This window comes from Pan paniscus, chromosome 20, assembly GCF_029289425.2.
Source record: "Pan paniscus chromosome 20, NHGRI_mPanPan1-v2.0_pri, whole genome shotgun sequence".
Taxonomy (NCBI): domain Eukaryota; kingdom Metazoa; phylum Chordata; class Mammalia; order Primates; family Hominidae; genus Pan; species Pan paniscus.
In genome coordinates, this window is record NC_073269.2 from 9,232,586 (window position 1) to 9,253,564 (window position 20,979).

General features: G+C 51.6%; 1 protein-coding gene across 1 annotated transcript in view; it reads right to left on the bottom strand.

Moving 5' to 3' along the window:
• PLIN3 (perilipin 3) overlaps positions 1-20,979 on the bottom strand; it is a 29,472-nt gene continuing 8,493 nt past the window's right edge. The window contains exons 5-8 of the mRNA XM_003819292.6: positions 13,683-13,968; positions 9,359-9,558; positions 6,348-6,473; positions 1-1,198 (exon numbers count right to left, since the gene is read on the bottom strand). Of these exons, the coding sequence (XP_003819340.3) occupies positions 854-1,198; positions 6,348-6,473; positions 9,359-9,558; positions 13,683-13,968 (957 nt within the window). The 3' untranslated portion in view covers positions 1-853. The remainder of the gene's footprint in view (positions 1,199-6,347; positions 6,474-9,358; positions 9,559-13,682; positions 13,969-20,979) is intronic.

Here is a 20,979-nt window from a genome sequence, read left to right on the forward strand (position 1 = left end):
TGCAGTTGTGGGTGAAGTTTATTAAGGCAATACTGAATACCAGAGCATTTCAACAAGGCTTACCACACAGGCCCCAGTACCTTTCTACTCTACAATGAGGCTCAGAAGCTCAGTGTACCACCCCATCCCCAGGAGGCCCACTTAGACCAGAAATCCCAAGTCCATTAGCTACAGGCTGATATCCAGGGACATCGGTGTAAACAAAGAAGTGGGATATGAACTATATCCCTGATTTTTTTTTTTCTTTTTCTTTTTTTTTGAGACTAAGTCTCACTCTTGTCCCCCAGGCTGGAGTGCAATGGCGCGATCTTGGCTCACTGCAACCTTCACCTCTAGGGTTCAAGAGGTTCTCTTGCCTCAGCCTCCTAACTGGGATTACAGGCACCTGCCACCATGCCCGGCTCATTTTTTTTTGTATTTTTAGTAGAGACGGGGTTTCATCATGTTGGCCTGGCTGGTCTCGAACACCTGACCTCAGGTGTTCCGCCCGCCTCAGCCTCCCAAAGTGCTGGGATTACAGGTGTGAGCCACCGCGCCCGGCCTATATTCCTGATATTTAACGAGGAAAAAAAATTCTGCGGGGGAGAACTTTCCTGAAAGATATTTTTTCTGGACATCTCTCTCTACTGACTGATAGGGTGAGGCTCAGAACAGGCTTCTTCCAAGCTCAGAGAGGCTGAGAGAGGGGTCAACTGAGTGATGCCCGTTTTGAGAGCCTTAGCTTCCCAAGTGGACAACACAGAAGAGCTGGGAGGAGTGGCTAGAAAATAAGTTTGAAATGAGCCCCGGGTTGAGGACTCCAGAGCACAGCTGCATTATAGAGATGGGGCCCGCTGAGTCCTCTCCTCTCCCCCTACTTCTTCTCCTCCGGGGCTTTCTCAGTGATTCCAGGGGCAAAGGGTCCCACGAGCCACGTGACAGGTGTGTTCTGGGCCACGTATTCCACCATGTGGTCCAGGGCCTCGCGGGCGCTGGCGACACGCTCGCGGCTCTGGGCCAGGATGCTGCTGGACAGGTCCTGGAAGGAGTGGATGCTGGAAAAGGTGGCCTGGAGGTCCTCCACCTGGCGGCGGGCCTGCTGCACATGGTCCTTCACATTGGTGGGGAGGCCCTGAATGCTGGACCCCAGGGAGGTACAGGTGGCCTGCAGTTGCTGGGCAATGTCCCGGAACATGGTGAGCGCCCGGGACTCGACCTGCTGAGAAGGGAGATGGGGACACCAATCAGGACCATTTGTTTCAGGAAAGGCGATCGGAGCTGAAACCAGGAGGGGAAGAGGGGTTCTACCACTGACCTTGGGGCAAATGCTTTCCATAGGCGAAACTTTTTTTTTTTTTTTTTTTGAGACAGAGTCTCGCTCTGTCGCCCAGGCTGGACTGCAGTGGCTCTTTCTCAACTCACTGCAAGCTCCGCCTCCCAGGTTCATGCCATTCTCCTGCCTCAGCCTCCCGAGTAGCTGGGACTACAGGCGCCCACCACCACACCAGGCTAATTTTTTGTATTTTTAGTAGAGACGGGGTTTCACCGTGTTAGCCAGGATGGTCTTGATCTCCTGACCTCGTGATCCGCCTGCCTTGGCCTCCCAAAATGCTGGGATTACAGGCGTGAGCCACCGTGCCTGGCCCTTTTTTTTTTTTTTTTGAGATAGAGTCTTGCTCTGTTGCCCAGGTTGGAGTGCAGTGGCATGATCTTGGCTCACTGCAACCTCCGCCTCCCAGGTTCAAGCGATTCTTCTACCTCAGCCTCCCGAATAGCTAGGACTACAGGTGCGTGCCACCACGCCCGTCTAACTTTTGCATTTTTAGTACAGATGGGGTTTCACCATGTTGGCCGGGCTCGTCTTGAACTCTACCTCAAGTGATCGGCCCTCCTTGGCCTCCCAAAGTACTGAGATTACAGGCATGAGCCACCGTGCCCAGACTCTTTTCTTTTAATTAGAAATAGGATCTCACTTTGTCACCCAGGCTGGAGTGCAGTGGCGTGATCATAGCTTACTACAGCCTGTAACTCCTGAGCTCAAGTTATCCTCTCATTTCAGCCTCCTGAGTAGCTGGGACTACAGGCACTCACTACCACGCCCAGCTACATTTTTAAAATTTTCTGTAGAGCCAGGATCTAAGTTGCCCAGGTCTTAAACTCCTGGGCCCAAGTGACCTGCCCACTTCAGCCTCCCAAAATGCTGGAATTATAGGCATGAGCCACTGCATTTGGCCACTAGTCAAATTCTTTAAAGGGCATAGACAAATCACCAAAGAAGATATAGGGAGAGCACATGAAAAGCTGTTTGACCTTATAAGTCATTGAGGAAATGCAAATCAAAACCATAAGGAGGCCTGGCATGGTGGCTCATGCCTGTAATCCCAGCACTTTGGGAGGCTAAGGCGCGTGGATCACCGAGGTCAGGAGTTCAGCCTGACCAACATGGCGAAACCCGCATTTCTACTAAAGATACAAAATTAGCCGGGCGTGGTGGCATGTGCCTATAATCCCAGCTACACAGGAAGCTTAGGCAGAAGAACTGCTTGCACCCAGGAGGCGGAGGTTGCAGTGAGCCAAGATCATGCCATTGCACTCCAGCCTGGGCAACAGAGTGAGACTCTGTCTCAAAAACAAACAAACAAAAACCCCAGAGGCTATCAGATGATACCCACTGTCAGTCAAGAGGCGGAGAAATTGGAAGCCTCGTGTATTGCTGGTGGTATAGTTACTTTGGAAAACAGTCTAGCGGTTACTCAAAATGTTAAACCATAGAATCATCATATGACTCGGCAATTCTAGTTGTGGGTGTGTGCACAAGAGAAACGGAAACATACGTCCACACACAAAGACATGCACATAGGGGCACAGCAAAAAGTAGAAACAACTCAAGTGTCCTTCGGTTGATAAATGGGTGAACAGAATGTGATCCACCCATACAACAGAATGTGACTCAGCCATGAAACGTCATGGGGCTCTGACCCAGGCCACAGCATGGGTGAGCCCTGAGGATGTCACGCTCAGCGCGAGAAGCCGGACACAAAAGGCCAAACAGGGTGTGATCCCATTTCTACGAAATGTCCAGGACAGGCCCATCCACAGAGACAGGAGGGGATACGTGGTTGGGAGGAGGAGGAAATGGGGCAGTGACTGCTGATGGGAACAGGGTTTCTTTTTAGGGGCATGAGATGAGATAGGGATAGTTGCGCAATGCTGAGAACCAGCGATGTGTATGCTTTAAATGCGTGACTTGTATGGTATGCAAATGAGATCTCAATAAAACTGTTTTTAAAAAAGGCTGGGCATGGTGGCTCACCCCTGTAATCCCCAGCACTTTGGGAGGCCGAGGAGGGGGTGGATCATGAGGTCAGGAGATCGAGACCATCCTGAGATCGAGACCATCCTGGCTAACATGGTGAAACCCCGTCTCTACTAAAAATACACAAAAAAATTAGCCGGGCATGGTGGCGGGAGCCTGTAGTCCCAGCTACTCGGGAGGCTGAGGCAGGAGAATGGCGTGAACCCGGGAGGCGGAGCTTGCAGTGAGCCGAAATCGCGTCACTGCACTCCAGCCTGGGCGACAGAGCGAGACTCCATCTCAAAAAAAAAAAAAAAAAAGAAAAAAAAAAGCTGTTAAAAAACAAAAAGTGGAAGCCAGGCTGGGACAGCCTGGAAGAACTTTCTAGGCAGAAGTTGTAAACCATCCGGGGAGAACATAGTTGAAATCAGGTCCTTGAAAATTTCCTTGGCCAGAGAGTGAGATGAGCACAGACAGGGTTCGAGACCAGCCTGGCCAACATGGTGAGACCCCATCTCTACTAAAAATACAAAAATTAGGCCGGGCGCAGTGGGTCAGGCCTGTAATCCCAGCACTTTGGGGGGCCAAGACGGGTGGATAACTTGAGGTTAGGAGTTCTAGACCAGCCTGGCAAACATGACAGAACCCTGTCTCTATTAAAAATACAAAAAAATTAGCTGGGTGTGGTTGCGGGCGCCTGTAATCCCAGCTACTTGGGAGATTGAGGCAGGAAAATTGCTTGAACCCAGGAGGTGGAGGCTGCAGTGAGTCAAGATCACGCCACTGCACTCCAGCTTGGGTGACGGAGTGAGACTCTGTCTCAAAAATAAATAAATAAATAAAATTAGCTGGGCGTGGTGGTAGGTGCCTGTAGTCTCAGCTACTCGGGAGGCTGAGGCAGGAGAATCGCTTGAACCCGGGAGGCAGAGGTTGCAGTGAGCCGAGATCATGACATTGCACTCCAGCCAGGGTGACAGAGTGAGACTCTATCTCAAAAAAAAAAAAAAAAAAAAAAAAAAAAAAAGGCACACACTGGGAGGTAGGGTTTTGCCCAGAGCCCTGGCAGCTGGAGGACTCTGGACTTGAGCCAGGGATTATGGGAGAGTGCCCACGTGAGAGAGATAAGATCTGGTTTTTTCATTTGAAAAGTCATTCTGGCTGCTGTGCTTAGCAGTCGGGGAAACAGGAGACAGTTTTAGGCAGCAGGTGGTCTAGTTCTGCCTCCCGAACAATTTGCATTTATAGAGATATTCACGATATCTTTATGCATGTCACTTTTGTAGCCCTTACTATGTGCTTTTGATATGATCTCATTTCAGTTTTTAAAAAATTGATCTGGGTCCGGGCACGGTGGCTCACGCCTGTAATACCAGCACTTTGGGAGGCCAATGTGGGCGGATCACCTGCGGTCAGGAGTTTGAGACCAGCCTGGCCAACATGGCGAAACCCCGTGTCTACTAAAAAGTACAAAAATTAGCCGGGCGTGGTGACGCATGCCTGTAATCCCATCTACTGGGGAGGTGGAGACAGGAGAACCACTTGAACCCAGGAGGCAGAGGTTGCAGTGAGCTGAGATTGTGCCACTGCACTCCAGCCTGGGCAACAGAGCAATAAATAAATAAATAGGCAGGGTGTGGTGGCTCACGCCTGTAATCCCAGCACTTTGGGAGGCCGAGGCGGGCGGATCACAAGGTCAGCAGATCAAGACCATCCCGGGTAACACGGTGAAATCGCGTCTCTACTAAAAATACAAAAAAAATTAGCTGGGCCTGGTGGCGGGCGCCTGTAGTCCCAGATACTCGGGAGGCTGAGGCAGGAGAATGGCGTGAACCTGGGAGGCAGAGCTGGTAGTGAGCTGAGATTACACCACTGCACTCCAGCCTGGGTGACAAAGCGAGACTCCATCTCAAAAAATAAATAAATAAATAAATAAATAAATAAATAATTGATCTGGGGTCGGGTGTGGTGGCTCATGCCTGTAATCCCAGTGCTTTGGAAGGCTGAGGTGGGAGTATTGCTTGACACTGGGAGCTCAAGACCAGCCTGGGCAACACAGTGAGATCCTGTCTCTACTAAAAATTAAAAAAAAAATTAGCCAGGCATCGTGGCACACGCCTGTGTTCCCAGCTACTTGGGAGGCTGAGGCGAGAGGATTGCCTGAGCCTGCAATGGCGAGGCCACAGTGACCTGTGATGGCATTACTGCACTCCAGCCAGGGCAACAGAGTGAGACCCTGTCTCAAAGATAAATAAAGAAATATTTCAAAAATTGATATATAATCCACACACCCTAAAACTCGCCCTTTGAAGTGTACGATTCATTGGTTTTTAATATATTCACAAGGTTGGGCAAATACTACCTTCATCTAATTGCAGGACATTTTCTGTTTTTTGAGACAGAATCTCCTTCTGTTGCCCAGGCTGGAGTGCAGTGGTGCGATCTCGGCTCACTGCAAACTTCCTTTGCCCCTGGGGAGCTTAAGTGGGTGGTGGGACAGGCAGCGAGACCCATTAGAGAACACAAGAGGCCAAGGCTTGAGATAGAGTGGAGGGGGCCGGAGAATACTAGTCAGAAGTTGCTGCTAGGGGCCGGGCTCAGTAGCTCACGCTTGTTAATCCCAACACTTTGGGAGGCCGGGCAGGGCGGATCACTTGAGGTCAGGAGTTCAAGACCAGCCTGGCCAACATGGTGAAACCCTGTCTCTACTAAAAATACAAAAAAATTAGCCAGGCGTGGTGGTGAGCGCCTATAATCCCAGCTACTAGGGAGGCTGAGGCAGGAGAATCACTCGAACCCAGGAGGTGGAGGTTGCAGTGAGCCAAGATCATGCCATTGTACTCCAGCCTGGGTGACAGAGCAACACTCCGTCTCAAAACAAAAAAAAAGAAGCCATACCTATGCATGCCCAAGAGGAGAAATCAAGGCAGGCTTCCTGAAGGAGGTGTCATTAGCTTCCAAAAGCAGGTGAGGCCAGGGAAATCATTCGAAGCAGGTAGGCCCATGAAGCAGAGGTGTAGAGAGTGGCATCGGGACTCCAAGTACCCCAGGCCACCCCCCAGTCCCTCATGGGTACCTCTGGCTTGGGCGGCTCCTTCTCGGGGCCCTGGAGCTGCTTCTGGTTCCAGCTGAGCCACATCTGGTGCAGCTTCTCCTGGCCTTCCACCAGCTTCTGATCAACGCCTTGCTTGACAGTTTCCATCTGGGGCAGGGGAGAGAGAGGTGAGGGAAGGAGACTCACCTGGGAGAGACGGGATTCCAGAAGGAACCCAGGGAATCCTTCCATCATCTGACTTACATGACGGTCTAGAAAAGAGAAAGGGAGGGAGGGAGGAAGGGTTTCCTGGCTACGGTGAGCTCTGGTGCCTTTGGTTTAATCATTGACATACTGAGGCTCTGTGTGGTTGGTGCAAAGAAGGGCTGCACATCCCCTGTAGCTCCTCCCATTGTGTCAATTTCTCCTGCGCTTACAAGGGAGCCTGGACACGTGGCTTTGGCCAATGGGACATGAGCAGATGGAACTAGCAAAGGCTTAAAAAGTGCTTGTAGGCCGGGCATGGTTGCTCACACCTGTAATCCCAGCACTTTGGGAGGTCGAGGTGGGCGGATCACCTGAGCTCAGGAGTTCGAGACCAGCCTAACCAACATGGTGAAACCCCGTCTCTACTAAAAATACAAAAATTAGCCAGGTGTGGTGGTGCACATCTGTAGTCCCAGCTACTCAGGAGGCTGAGGCACGAGAATTGCTTGAACCTGGGAGGCGGAGGTTGCAGTGAGCTGAGATTGCGCCACTGCACTCCAGCCTGGGTGACAGAGCCAGACTCTGTCTCAAAACAACAAAAAACAAAAAAAAGTGCTTGTAATGAAATATGACTCAGCCTTCCAAAGGAACGAAGCAGGCTGACTTCTGCAATCCCAGCGCTTTGAGAGGCCAAGGGGGTTAGATTACTTGAGCTCAGTAGCTCCAGAACCGCCTAGGCAACACATGACATCTCATCTCTATATATTACATAAAGTTTAAGAGAAAAGAAAAATAGTTGGCCGGGCGCAGTGGCTCACGCCTGTAATCCCAGCACTTTGGGAGGCCGAGGCGGGTGGATCACGAGGTGAGGAGATCGAGACCATCCTGGCTAACACGGTGAAACCCCATCTCTACTAAAAATACAAAAAATTAGCCCAGCGTGGTGGTGGGCACCTGTAGTCCCAGCTACTCGGGAGGCTGAGGCAAGAGAATGGTGCGAACCGAGGAGGCAGAGCTTGCAGTGAGCAGAGACTGCATGCCACTGCACTCCAGCCTGGGTGACAGAGCGAGACTCCGTCTCAAAAAAAAAAAAAAAAAATGCCGGGCGCGGTGGCTCACGCCTGTAATTCCAGCACTTTGGGAGGCTGAGGTGGGCGGATCAAGAGGTCAGGAGATCAAGACCATCCTGGCTAACACTGTGAAACCCCATCTCTACTAAAAATAGAAAAAAAAATTAGCCAGGCGTGGTGGCCGGCGCCTGTAGTCCCAGCTACCAGAGGGCTGAGGCAGGAGAATGGCATGAACCCGGTAGGCGGAGCTTGCAGTGAGCCGAGATCGCGCCACAAAAAGAAAAGAAAAATAAATAAAGAGGAATGACGGCAGACATATGCTCCAAGATGGGTGTACCTAAGAGGCTGCAGTGAGCCATGATCATCCACTCCAGCCTGGGCAACAGAGTGAGCCCCTGTCTCTGAAAAAAAAAAAAAAAAAGGTCATTAAGGTAAATGAAGCTATCCATTAGGGTGGGCTCCAATCCATAAAGCGCTGGGCTCCTTAAATAAGGAGATTAGAGCTGTGCCTGGTGGCTCGTGTCTGTAATCCCAGCACTTTGGGAGGCTGAGGTGGGTGGATCACTTGAGGTCAGGAGTTTGAGACCAGCCCGGCCAACATAGTGAAACCCCATCTCTACTAAAAATACAAAAATTAGCCAGGCATGGTGGCAAGTGCCTGTGATCCCAGCTACTCGGGACGTGGAGGCCCAAGAATCACTTGAACCCGGGAAGTGGAGGTTGCAGTGAGCTGAGATTGCACCACTACACTCCCGCCTGGGCAACAGAGCGAGACTCCGTTCAAAGAAAAAAAAGAGATTAGGACACAGACATACACAGAGGGAAGGGATGACCACGTGAATACACGGAGAGAAGATGGCTGTCTACGAGTCAAGGAGAGAGGCCCCAAAAGGACACTCTGATCTTGGACTTCCAGCCTCCAGAAATGTGAGAAAATAAATATCTGTTGTTTACATTTCCCAGACAGTGCGAATTTTTTTTTTTTTTTTTGAGATGGAGTCTCACTCTTGTTGCCCAGGCTGGAGAGCAGTAGCATGATCTCGGCTCACTGCAATCTCTGCCGCCCGGGTCCAAGCGATTCTCCTGCCTCAGCCTCCTGAGTAGCTGGGATTACAGGTGCCTGCCATTGTACCTGGCTAATTTTTGTATTTTTAGTAGAGATGGGGTTTCACCATGTTGGCCAGGCTGGTCTTGAACTCCTGACCTCATGATCCACCCGCCTCAGCCTCCCAAAGTGCTGGGATTACAGGCATGAGCCACTGCACCTGGCCACGATTTTTTTTTTTTTTTTTTGAGATGGGGTCTTGCTCTGTTGACTAGGCTGCAGTGCAGTGGCACAATCATAGCTCACTGCAGCCTCCAACTCCTGGGCTCAAGCAATCGTCCCACCTCAGCCTCCCAAGCAGCTGGGATTACAGGCACGCACCACCACAGCCAGCTAATTGTTTTAAATTATTTTTTGTAGAGATGGGGTCTTGCTATATTGCCCAGGTGGGTCTCAAACCCCTGGACTCATGCGATCCTCCTGCCTTGGGCTCCCAAAGCACTTGAGGGACTCACACAAAGAGGTGTGAGCCGCTGTGCCCGGCCCCAGACAGTGTGGTCTGTGGTAGCAGCCTAAGCAAATGAGTGTACAACCAGACACAGTGCCAGGAGCAAGCGGGAATGGCCCTGCCAGCCTGCAGAGGGGTGAGCAATAAGCCACTGAGCTCTGGGTAGGTGTCTGCTGCGGGATGAAGGCTGCTGGCTCAGGGCCCCGACCCCCCGGAACCTCACCAGGCTTAGGGCCTGCGACAGCTGCAGCAGAGCCTCCTGTGCCCTCTGCTTGGTGGCTCGAAGCTTGCCCAGCGAGTGCTCATAGGCGTGCTGCCGCAGCCTCTCCGACAGGGAGCCCAGACGTACGAAGTAGCTCTGTTCCTGCCGCTGCTGCTGCACGGACGCGACTTCGAAGCCATCCAGGGACGTGGCGATGCGGGCTGCAAGGAAAAGAAGAAGGGTCTCTGTGAAGACCAGAACACACAGCCGGGCTCGTCCCAGGCAGACAGTCCCAAGAATCACACTGTCCAGTTTATTTATTTATTTAGAGATGGAGTCTCACTCTGTCGCCCAGGTTGGAGTGCAGTGGTGTCATCTCGGCTCACTGCAACCTCTGCCTCCCGGGTTCAAGTGATTATCCTGCCTCAGCCTCCCAAGTAACTGGGATTACAGGCGCCCGTCACCATGCCCGGCTAATTTTTGTATTTTTAGTAGAGACGGGGTTTCACCATGTTGGCCAGGCTGGTCTCGAACTCCTGATCTCCAGTGATTCATCCGAATTGGCCTCCAAAAGTGCTGTGATTATAGGCGTGAGCCACCACACCTGGCCATGCTGTCCAGTTTATACCCCAGTTCTACTTCTTATAAACCTCGAAGGCCTGGGAGCAAAGGAGTCTGCCTTGGTTTTCCCTATCTGCAAAATGGGGATAAGGAAAATTAAACCTCACAGGAATCAGAGAACTTAGACTAGCAGGAGGGTCTCAAGCTATGGCCTGCAGGCCAGACCTGCCTTGGACAACCTGTGAATATAGGCCTGAATGTTCATTATGCAGTCCTGCAGAGAACAACAGCATTCCAGCCAGCAGTACATCACATATACTACAGAGGTCCCATAAGATTATAATACCGTAGGCCAGGCGCAGTGGCTCATGCCAATAATGCCAGCCCTTTGGGAGGCCAAGGTGGGCAGATCACTTGAGGTTAGGAGTTCAAGACTAGCCTGGCCAACATGGCACTACCCCATCTCTACTAAAAATACAAAAATTAGCCAGGCATGATGGCACTAGCCTGTAATCTCAGCTACTTGGGAGGCTGAGGCAGGAGAATCGCTTGAACCCGGGAAGTGGAGGCTGCAGTGAGCCGAGATCACACCACTGCACTCCAGCCTGGGTGAGAGTGAGACTCCGTCTCAAAAAAAAAGAGAATAATGACATTTCAGCCAACAATGGACTGCATATACTACAGTGGTCCCATAAGATTATAATACCATATATACCGTGTTTTTCCTGTACTTTTTCTTCTTTTTTTTAGACAGGGTCTCGGTCTGTTGCCCAGGCTGGAGTGCAGTGGCACGACCTCAGCTTACTGCAGGCTCAACCTCCCAGCTTCAAGCTATCCTTCAACCTTGGCCTCCTGAGTAGCTGGGACTACATAAAGCTGGGACTACGGCAAGACACCTGGCTAATTTTTGTACTTTTTGTAGAAATGGGGTCTATGTTGCCCAGGCTGGTCTTGAAATCCTGGACTCAAGCAATCTGCTCGCCTCAGACTCCCAAAGTGCTAGGTTTACAGGTGTGAGCCATTGCACCTGGCTTCCTGTTCCTTTTCTATGTTTAGATCTGTTTGTTTTGTCGGTTTTTATATTTTGAAGTACAGTCTCGCTCTGTTGCCCAGGCTGGAGTGCAGCGGTGCGATCATAGCTCACTGTAGCCTTGAACTCCCAGGCTCAGGTGATCCTCCTGTCTCAGCTCCCAAATAGCAACTGGGACTACAGGCGGGCACTAGCACACCCAGCTAATTTTTAAATTTTTTGTAGAGACGGGGTCTCACTATGTTGTCCAGGCTGGTCTGGAACTACTGGGCTTAACTGATCCTCCCACCAAAGTGCTGGGATGACAGGTGTGAGCCACCGTGCCTGGCCTCATCCCATGTTCGTAGGTTCATATGTGTATATGCATGTATCTATTTACTTATTTATTTTATTTTTTTTTTTGAGACAGAGTCTCACTCTGTTGCCCAGGCTGGAGTGCAATGGCATGATCTTGGCTCACTGCAACCTCCGCCTCCCGGGTTCAAGTGATTCCCCTGCCTTAGCCTCCTGAGTAGCTGGGATTACAGGCATGTGCTACCATGCTTGGCTAATTTTTGTATTTTTAGTAGAGATGGGGTTTCACCATGTTGGCCAGGCTGGTCTCAAACTCCTGACCACGTGATCCAGCTGCCTCAGCCTCTGAAAGTGCTGGGATTACAGGCATGAGTCACCACGCCTGGCCTTTATTTTTTTTGAGATGGAGTTTCACTCTTGTTGCCTGGGCTGGAGTGCAATGGCGCAGTCTTGGCTCACCACAAGCTCTGCCTCCCAGATTCAAGCGATTCTCTTGCCTCAGCCTCCCAAGTTAGCTGGGATTACAGGGATCCGCCACCATGCCCGGCTAATTTTGTATTTTTAGTAGAGATGGGGTTTCTTTATGTTGGTCAGGCTTGTCTCGAACTCCCGACCTCAGGTGATCCACCCACCTCAGCCTCCCAAAGTACTGGGATTACAGCCATGAGCCACTGCGCCCAGCTGCATGTATTTATTTAATCCTGCTCCTACTGTACCCATGCTTTTTTTTTTTTTTGAGATGGAGTCTCACTCTGTCGCCCAGGCTGGAGTGCAGCGGCCCAATCTTGGCTCACTGCAACCTCTGCCTCCCAAGTAGCTGGGATTACAGACGCCTGCCACCGCACCTGGCTAATGTTTATTTTATTTTATTTTATTTTTGAGACGGCGTCTAGCTCTATTGCCCAGGCTGGAGTGCAGTGGCATGATCTCGGCTCACTGCAAGCCCCACCTCCCAGGTTCATGCCATTCTCCTGCCTCAGTCTCCCGAGTAGCTGGGACTACAGGCACCCGCCACCACGCCTGGCTAATTTTTTTTTTTTTTTTTTTTTTTTTTTTTTTTTAGTAGAGATGGGGTTTCACTGTGTTAGCCAGGATGGTCTCAATCTCCTGAACCTGTGATCCGCCCGCCTCGGCCTCCCAAAGTGCTGGGATTACAGGCGTGACCCACCGCGCCTGGCCTAATTTTTGTATTTTTAGTAGAGACTGGGTTTCACCATGTTGGCCAGGCTTGTCTCAAACTCTTGACTTCAGGTGATCTGCCCACCTCGGCCCACCAAAGTGCTGGGATTACAGGCTGAGCCACCGCGCCCTGCCTATATCCTAAGCTACTTATTTGCAAAAATCCCAATCCCCGCACTTTGGGGGGCTAAAGCAGTAGGATCACTCCAGCCAAGGAGTTCTGGATCAGCTGGGATGACAGAGGGAGACCCCGTCTTTACCAAAAATTAAATAAAGAAAAATTAGTTGGGCATGATGGTGTGTGCTTGTAGTCCCAGCTACTCGGAAGCTGAGATGGGAGGCTCGCCTCAACCCAGGAGTTTGAGGCTGCATTGGGCTATGATCGCACCACTGCACTTCAGCCTGGGCAAGAGAGTGAGACTCTATCTCTAAAACAAATAAATAAAAAAGGGCCGGGCATGGTGGCTCACGCCTGTAATCCCAGTACTTGGGGAGGCCGAGGTGGGCAGATCACAAGGTCAGGAGTTCAAGACCAGCCTGGCCAACATAGTGAAACCCCGTTGCTACTAAAAATACAAAAAATTAGCTGTGTGGTGGCAGGTGCCTGTAATCCCAGCTACTCAGGAGGATGAGGCAGGAGACTCGCTTGAACCCAGGAGGCAGAGGTTGCAGTGAGCTGAGATCATGCCATTGCACTCCAGCCTAGGTGACAGAGCGAGACTCTGTCTCTAAATAAATAAATGAATTAATTAAAGAAGAATATCAAATAAACAGTGCAGGGAGTGCGAGTATGTGACTGAGATGACTGGAGTGGGATGTCTGGCCTGGCGGGAACACCAGCGTCGTTGTCACAGTTCAGTGAGATCTCAAGTTTAGTCACGTATTTATGCAGGAGTGGAGTGAGCGAAGGGGGAAGAGGAGGAGGGCGGGGAGAGGACAGGGAAGGTTGTGCAGGACCTTGTGGGCTGTGACGAGGACTTGGGCTTTGACCCCAGGGGAGGTGGGGTCCATGGAGGGCTGTGGGCAGAGGGACGGGTTCTGACTCAGGTGGTCACAGGCGCCCTCTGGTGGCTGCTGTGGGGAGGAGACTGTGGTGGATGAGGGCGGGAGCTGGTGAGCAGGACAGAGGGGACTGCGTTAGTGATGAGATTCCAAGATGCCCGGAGAAGTGGCAGGGACGAGGCGGCAGTGAGTGTCGGCACAGACCCCAGGAGGCCGACAGCGGCTTCCGGTCAGGGGGCCTGGGGAGGGGTCCCAGAGCAGCCCGCTGGCCACACTTACCCAGTTCGGCATCCGTAAGGGGCAGGTGGTTGTCCGCCCACTCCTCCGACTTCCCCAGCACCGTGTCGACCCCACTCAGCACCATCTGGCCCAAGCGGGAGCCCATGACCGATTGGACCCCGCCGGTCACTACGGACTTTGTCTTGTCCACGCCGCTCTGCACAGCACCGCGGGTCGCGTCCACCGCCTCCGACAATCGGGTGGCCACCGTGTCCTTGGCACTAGACACCATCTCTTGGGCCCCCGACACCTTAGACGACACAAGCTCCTTGGTGTCCGCCAGGACCTAGGAGATGCAACAGCATCAGCATCTCTGCCTTCCCTCCATATCTGGGCACCCCTCCCCTGCACCCCAACTTCCAGGGAGACCGAGGCGGGGAGCGCCATCCCCCAGGTGACCCCAGCATCTCCGTCTTCCCTCTGTATGTGGGCACCCCTCCCCTGCACCCCAACTTCCAGGGAGACTGAGGCAGGGAGCGCCATCCCCCAGGTGACCCTGAGTCTGGAGTTGTGGGCATGACCTCATACTCTGCAGCCAGACTACCTAGGCTCCGTTCCTAGCTAGCTACTTCTCAGCTGTGTGGCTTCAGGCAAGTCACTCTACCTCCCTGTACCTCATTTCTTTCTTTCTTTTTTTTTTTTTTGGAGACAGGGTCTTGCTCTGTTGCCCAGGCTGGAGTGCAGTGACACCATCTCAGATCACTGCAACCTCTGTCTCCCGGGTTCAAGCAGTTCTCCTGCCTCAGCCTCCCAAGTAGCTGGGATTACAGGTGCCCGCCACCATGCCTGGCTAATTGTTTTTTGTTGTTGCTGTTGTTGAGATGGAGTTTCACTCTCGTTGCCCAGGCTGGAGTGCAATTGTGTGATCTCGGCTCACTGTAACCTCCGCCTCCTGGGTTCAAGCGATTCTCCTGCCTCAGCCTCCCGAGTAGCTGGGATTACAGGCATGCGCCACCACGCCAGGCTAATTTTGTATTTTTAGTAGAGATGGGGTTTCGCCATGTTGGTCAGGCTGGTCTCAAACTCCTGACCTAGTGATCCGCCCACCTCAGCCTCCCAAAGTGCTAGGATTACAGGCATGAGCCACTGCACTCTGCCTGTTTTTTGTTTTTTTTTTCAATTTAATTTTTTTTTCTTTTGAGATGGAGTCTCCCTCTGTCACCCAGGTGGAGTGCGGTGGCACAATCTCGGCTTACTACAAACTCCACCTCCTGGGCTCAAGTGAGCCTCCCACCTCAGCTTCCCCAGCAAGTAGCTGTGACCACAGGCACGTACCACCACTCGTGGCTATTTTTTATCTTTTATTTTTATTTATTTATTAATTTTTTTTGAGGCGGAGTTTCACTCTTGTTGCCCAGGCTGGAGTGCAATGGTGCAATCTCGATTCACTGCAACCTCTGCCACGTGGGTTCAGGTGATTCTCCTGCCTCAGCCTCCCAAGTAGCTGGGATTACAAGCACATGCCACCATGCCGAGCCGATTTTTGTATTTTTAGTAGAGACGGGTTTCACCATGTTGGCCAGGCTGGTCTTGAACTCCTGACATCAGGGGATCCACTTGCCTGGGCCTCCCAAAGTGCTGGGATTACAAGCATGAGCCACTGCGCCCAGCCTTATTTTTTATTTTTTGTAGAGACAAAAAATACAAAAAATTAGCCGGGTGCAGTGGTGCATGTCTGTAATCCTTACTACTCGAGAGGCTGAGGCAGGAGAATCCCTTGAACCCGGGAGGTGGAGTTTGCAGTGAGCTAAGACTGCACCACTGCACTCCAGCCTGGGCGACAGAGAGAGACTCTGTCTCCAAAAAAAACAAAAACAAACAAACAAACAAACAAAAGCTTTGCATGGAATCCTTTGACTACGCCCCACCCAGCACATGGGGAGCGCTCATCTGTCAATACCTGCTGTTCTCGAATCTAAGTCTTTTTTTTTTCTTTTTTCTTTTGAGACAGGGTCTCACTGTGTCACTCAGGCTAGAGTGCAGTGGTGCAATCATAGCTCACTGAAGCCTTGACCTCTTCGGCTCCAGCGATCCTCCCACCTCAGCCTCCCAAGTAGCTGAGACTACAGGTACGCACCACCACACCTGGCTTATTTTGTAGAGACAAGGACTCTCCATGCTGCCCAGGCTGGTTTCGAACTCCTGGCCTCAAGCAGTCCTCCTGCTTTGGCCTCCCAAAGTGCTGGGATGACCAACATGAGCCACTGTGTCCAGCTGAAGCTAAGTCTTTAGACAGATCTCTATGCAGAGGGCTCTCTGCAAAGTTGAAAACCACACCTGCCCCATTCCTACCCAAGTTGGTGCTTCCCTGAAGACTCAGTCCTCTTGTACTCATGAGAATTCATCTTTTTGTGGGGGAAGAGGGTGTGAGAGTCAAGTATTTGTTTTTTTTTTTTTTTTTTTTTTTTTTTACAGAGTTTTTGCTCTTGTCACCCAGGCTGGAGTGCAGTGGCACGATCTCGGCTCACCGCAACCTCCACCTCCCAGGTTCAAGCGGTTCTCCTGCCTCAGCCTCCCCAGCAGCTGGGACTACAGGCGTGCACTGCCACACCTGGCTAATTTTTTGTATTTTTAGTAGAGACGGGGTTTCACTGTGTGAGCCAGCATGAGCCAACGCCCCCGATGAGAGTCAGGTTCTAACAGCCCCACTACTCAGTGAACACGCACGTTCTCACACTGGCCCGGATTAAAATCTAGCTCTGACAATACCACTGTCCCCCAGAACCTGGGGAAAGTTACCTCTTCACAAAGGGGGAAAAAACTCATAGGGCCCAGAATTCAGAGAGCATTGCACCTCTCAAAAAGTCAAGAGCTCACAGCAGGCCAGGCACGGTGGCTCACACCTGTCATCCCGGCACTTTGGGAGGCTGAGGTGGGAGGATCGCTTGGGCCCAGAAGTGTGAGAACAGCCTGGGCAACATAGTAAGACCTCACCTCTACAAAAAATACAAAAATTGGCCGGGCACGGTGACTCACGCCTATAATCCCAGCACTTTGGGAGGCCAAGGCAGCTGGATCACCTGAGGTCAGGAGTTCGAGACCAGCCTGGCCAACATGGTGAAACCCCATCTTTACTAAAAATACAAAAATTTGCTGGGCATAGTGATGGGCGCCTATAATCCCAGCTACTTGGGAGGCTGAGGCAGGAGGATCACTTGAACCCAGGAGGCAGAGGTTGCAGTGGGCTGAGATCACGCCACTGCATTCCAGCCTCGGCAACAGAATGAGACTCCATCTCAAAAAAAAAAAAAAAAAAGCTCCCAGCTGCTGCTCCGTTCAATGACCTTGAAGAATTCACCCTGAGCTTATCCCTTCTATAAACAGAAAGACTGTTGGCCTCCTACGCTATCAGTGGGAGAGAAAGGGAAGCAAGGGCTTGGCCCTGAGACGGGGGCTCCTGGTTGACGTTTCCCATCTTCCTGTAAGCTCAGCAGTTTCCATCCCCCCTCAGCCAAGCCCACTATTGGCCTTTGCTGGTAAGGCGTAGGCATGGCTGGGCACAGTGGCTCACAACTGTAATCCCAGCACTTTGGGAAGCCAAGGCAAGCGGGAGGATTGCTTGAGCCCAGGAGTTTGTTTTTTGTTTTGTTTCTGAGATGGAGTCTCGCTCTGTTGTTCTGATCTCGTGATCTGCCTGCCTCAGCCTCCCAAAGTGCTGGGATTACAGGCGTGAGCCACCGTGCCCGGCTAGCCCGGGAGTTTGACACCAGCCTGGGCAATATAGCAAGACCCCATTCCTACAAAAAATTAAAAAATTAGTCAGGTGTGGTGGTGCACACCTGTAGTCCCAACTTCTCAGGAGGCTGAGAGCTGGGAGGATTGCCTAAGTCTAGGAGGTCGAGGCTGTAGTGAGCCAAGATCACGCCACTGCACTCTAGCTTGGGCTACAGAGCAAGACCTTGTCTCAAAAAAAAAAAAAAAGTGCAAGTTGACAACCGCTCTGCTGTTTCCCAGCTAAGGCCATTTCTGCATAAATGGGAGGTGAGGAAGTGTAACCATGATGGGACAGCACAGCTCCCCGGCATACAGTAGGCACTCAATAGCAAGTGGATGAATAAGCTGCCTGTCCCTGCAGGTGGTCCCAGGCAAAGTCCAAGGATGCTGCGATGCGGCTGGCTTGTCCTGCCTCCAACCCAGGGATCACCTATTTCTGATGCTACAGACCCAGACACAAGCAGGTGGTACCCGAGGGTGGCCCTTCTGTAACCACTGGGCTGAAGCGGACATGGAGCACCTGAATACTTAATAAGCATCTACCTGCCGGGCACGGTGGCTCACACCTGTAATCCTAGCACTTTGGGAGGCCGAGGCAGGCAGATCACCTGAGGTTGGGAGTTCGAGACCAGCCTGACCAACATGGAGAAACCCCTATCTCTAGTAAAAATATAAAATTACCCAGGCATGGTGGTGCATGCCTGTAATCCCAGCTACTCGGGAGGCTGAGGCAGGAGAATCGCTTGAGCCCGAGAGGCGGAGGTTGCAGTGAGCCGAGATCGCACCATTGCACTCCAGCCTGGGCAACAAGAGCAACACTCTGTCTCAAAAAACTAAAAAAATAAGCATCTACCCTGTGCCAGGCTGCCCGCTGGTCACTGGACACAGCCACAAAGCAGGCAGCCTGTGCCCTGGTCCCAGCTGGGGAGACAAACAATAACCGATTAAGCTTCACACTTATCTGAAGGAGGGTGTTTTTTTTTTTTTTTTTTGAGACAGAGCCTTGCTCTGTTGCCCAGGCTGGAGCGCGGTGGCACGATCTCGGCTCACTGCAACCTCTGCCTCCCAGGTTCAAGTGATACTCGTGCCTCAGCCTCCCGAGTAGCTGAGATTATAGGAACTCACCATCACGCCTGGCTAATTTTTGAATTTTTAGTAGACACAGGGTTTCACCATGTTGGCCAGGCTGGTCTCGAACTCCTGATCTCAAGTGAACTGCACGCTTCGGCCTCCCAAAGTGCTGGGATTAAGGCGTGAGCCACCGCGCCTGGTCTGTGCCTAATTTCTTCATCCCAGGCTGTTATAGGTTGAATTACGGCCCCCTCAACCCCAAATTCTTATGCTGAAGTCCTGATCCCCAGGGGTAAGAATGTGACTGTATTTAGAGACAGGGTCTTTAAAAAGCGGTGATTAAGGGAAACTGAGGTAGGGCACAGTGGCGCACTCCTATAATTCTAGCACTTTGTGGGGCTGAGGCAGGAGGATTGCTTGAGTCCAAGAGTTGGAGACCAGCCTGGGCAATATGGCGAGACTCCGTCTTGACAAAAAGTACAAAAATTAGCCAGGCGTGGTGGATGCACCTAGTCCCAGCTACTCAGGAGGCTGAGGCAGGAGGATCTGTTGAGCCCAGGAGTCTGAGAACAGCCTGGGCAACATGGTGAAAACTCGTCTCTACAAAAAATTAAAAATAGCCAGGCATGGTGGTGCATGCCTGTGGTCCCAGCTACTTGGGAAGCTGAGATGGGAGGATCACTTGAGCCCAGGAGTTCAAGGCTGCAGTTGAGCCATGATCACACTACTGCACCCCACCCTGGGTGACAGAGTGAGAACCTGTCTCAAAAAAAAAAAAATTTTTTTTTTTAATGTTAAGAGCCAACATTTGATACAAGCCATGTGCTGTTCTGGGCCTTCAGGTGTTAACCCCAGGTCAGCATTGCCATTCTGTAGAAAAGAAAGTGGGGCCCAGGCTGGGCCTGGTGGCTCATGTCTGTAATCCCAACACTTTGGGAGGCCAAGGCAGGTGGATCACCTGAGGTCGGGAGCTCGAGACCAGCCTGACCAACATGGTAAAACCCCATCTCTACTAAAAATACAAAAATTGGCCAGGTGTGGTGGCACATGTCTGTAATCCCAGCCACTTGGGAGGCTAAGGCGGGAGAATTGCTTGAACCCGGCAGGCGGAGGTTGCAGTGAGCTGAAACCGCACCAGTGCACTCCAGCCTGGGCAACAAGAGCGAAACTCCATCTTAAAAAAAAAAAAGAGGGGGCCGGGCACAGTGGCTCATGCCTGTAATCCCAGCACTTTGGGAGGCCGAGGCGGGAGGATCACGAGGTCAAGAGATTGAGACCATCCTGGCCAACTTGGTGAAACCCCGTCTCTACCAAAAATACAAAAATTAGCCAGGCGTGGTGGCGGACGTCTGCAACCCCAGCTACTCAGGAGCCTGAGGCAGGAGAATCGCTGGAACCCGGAGGTGGAGGTTGCAGTGAGCCAAGATTGCACCACTGCACACCAGCCTGGCAACAGAGCAAGACCCCGTCTCAAAAAAAAAAAAAAAAAAAAAGTGAGGCCCACAGAGGCAAAGTAACTTGTGTGAAGGCCACCCAGCTGCTGAGGGGCAGGACACAGTTTGGAACATGATGTTTTTTTGGTTTTGTTGTTTTTGAGACAGAGTCTCGCTCTGTCGCCCAGGCTGGAGTGTAGTGGCACGATCTCAGCTCACTGCAACCTCCGTCTCCTGGGTTCAAGCGATTCTCTTGCCTCAGCCTCCCGAGTAACTAGGACTACAGGCACACGCCACCACGCCAAGCTAATTTTTTTTTTTTGTAGTTTTAGTAGAAATGGGGTTTCACCGTGTTTGCCAGGATGGTCTCGATCTCCTGACCTTGTGATCCGCCCACCTCAGCCTCCCAAAGTACTGGGATTACAGGCATGAGCCACCGCGCCTGGCCAGAATATGGTGTTTTTTTGGTTTTGTTTTGTTTTTTTGAGACGGAGTTTCACTCTTGCTGCCCAGGCTAGAGTGCAATGGCACGATCTCGGATCACTGCAACCTCCGCCTCCAGGGTTCAAGAAATTCTCCTGCCTCAGCCTCCTGAGTAGCTGGGATTACAGGCACCCGCTATCACACCCAGCTAATTTTGTATTTTTAGTAGGGACGGGGTTTCTCCATGTTGGTCAGGCTGGTCTCAAACTCCCAACCTCAGGTGATCCTCCCGCCTTGGCCTCCCAAAGTGCTGGGATTACAGGCATGAGCCACCGCGCCCGGCCAGGAACATGGTGTTTTGATGTTTTGACTTTCCTGCCGCCAACCTTTTCTGACTAATAAAAGTTATGGGGGTGGCAACATTTTGTGTAAAGGGCCACGTAACTAAGATTTTCAGTACTGTGGGTCACAGTCTCTGTCACAACTACTCGACCTTGCCATTGTAGGGTGAAAGCAGTCATAGACAATATGTAAATAAATGGGCATGGCTGTGTGCCAATAAAACTTTATTATAAAAACAAGTGGGCTGGGCACCGTGGCTCATTCCTATAATCCCAGCACTTTGGGAGGCCGAGGCAGCTGGATCACCTGAGGTC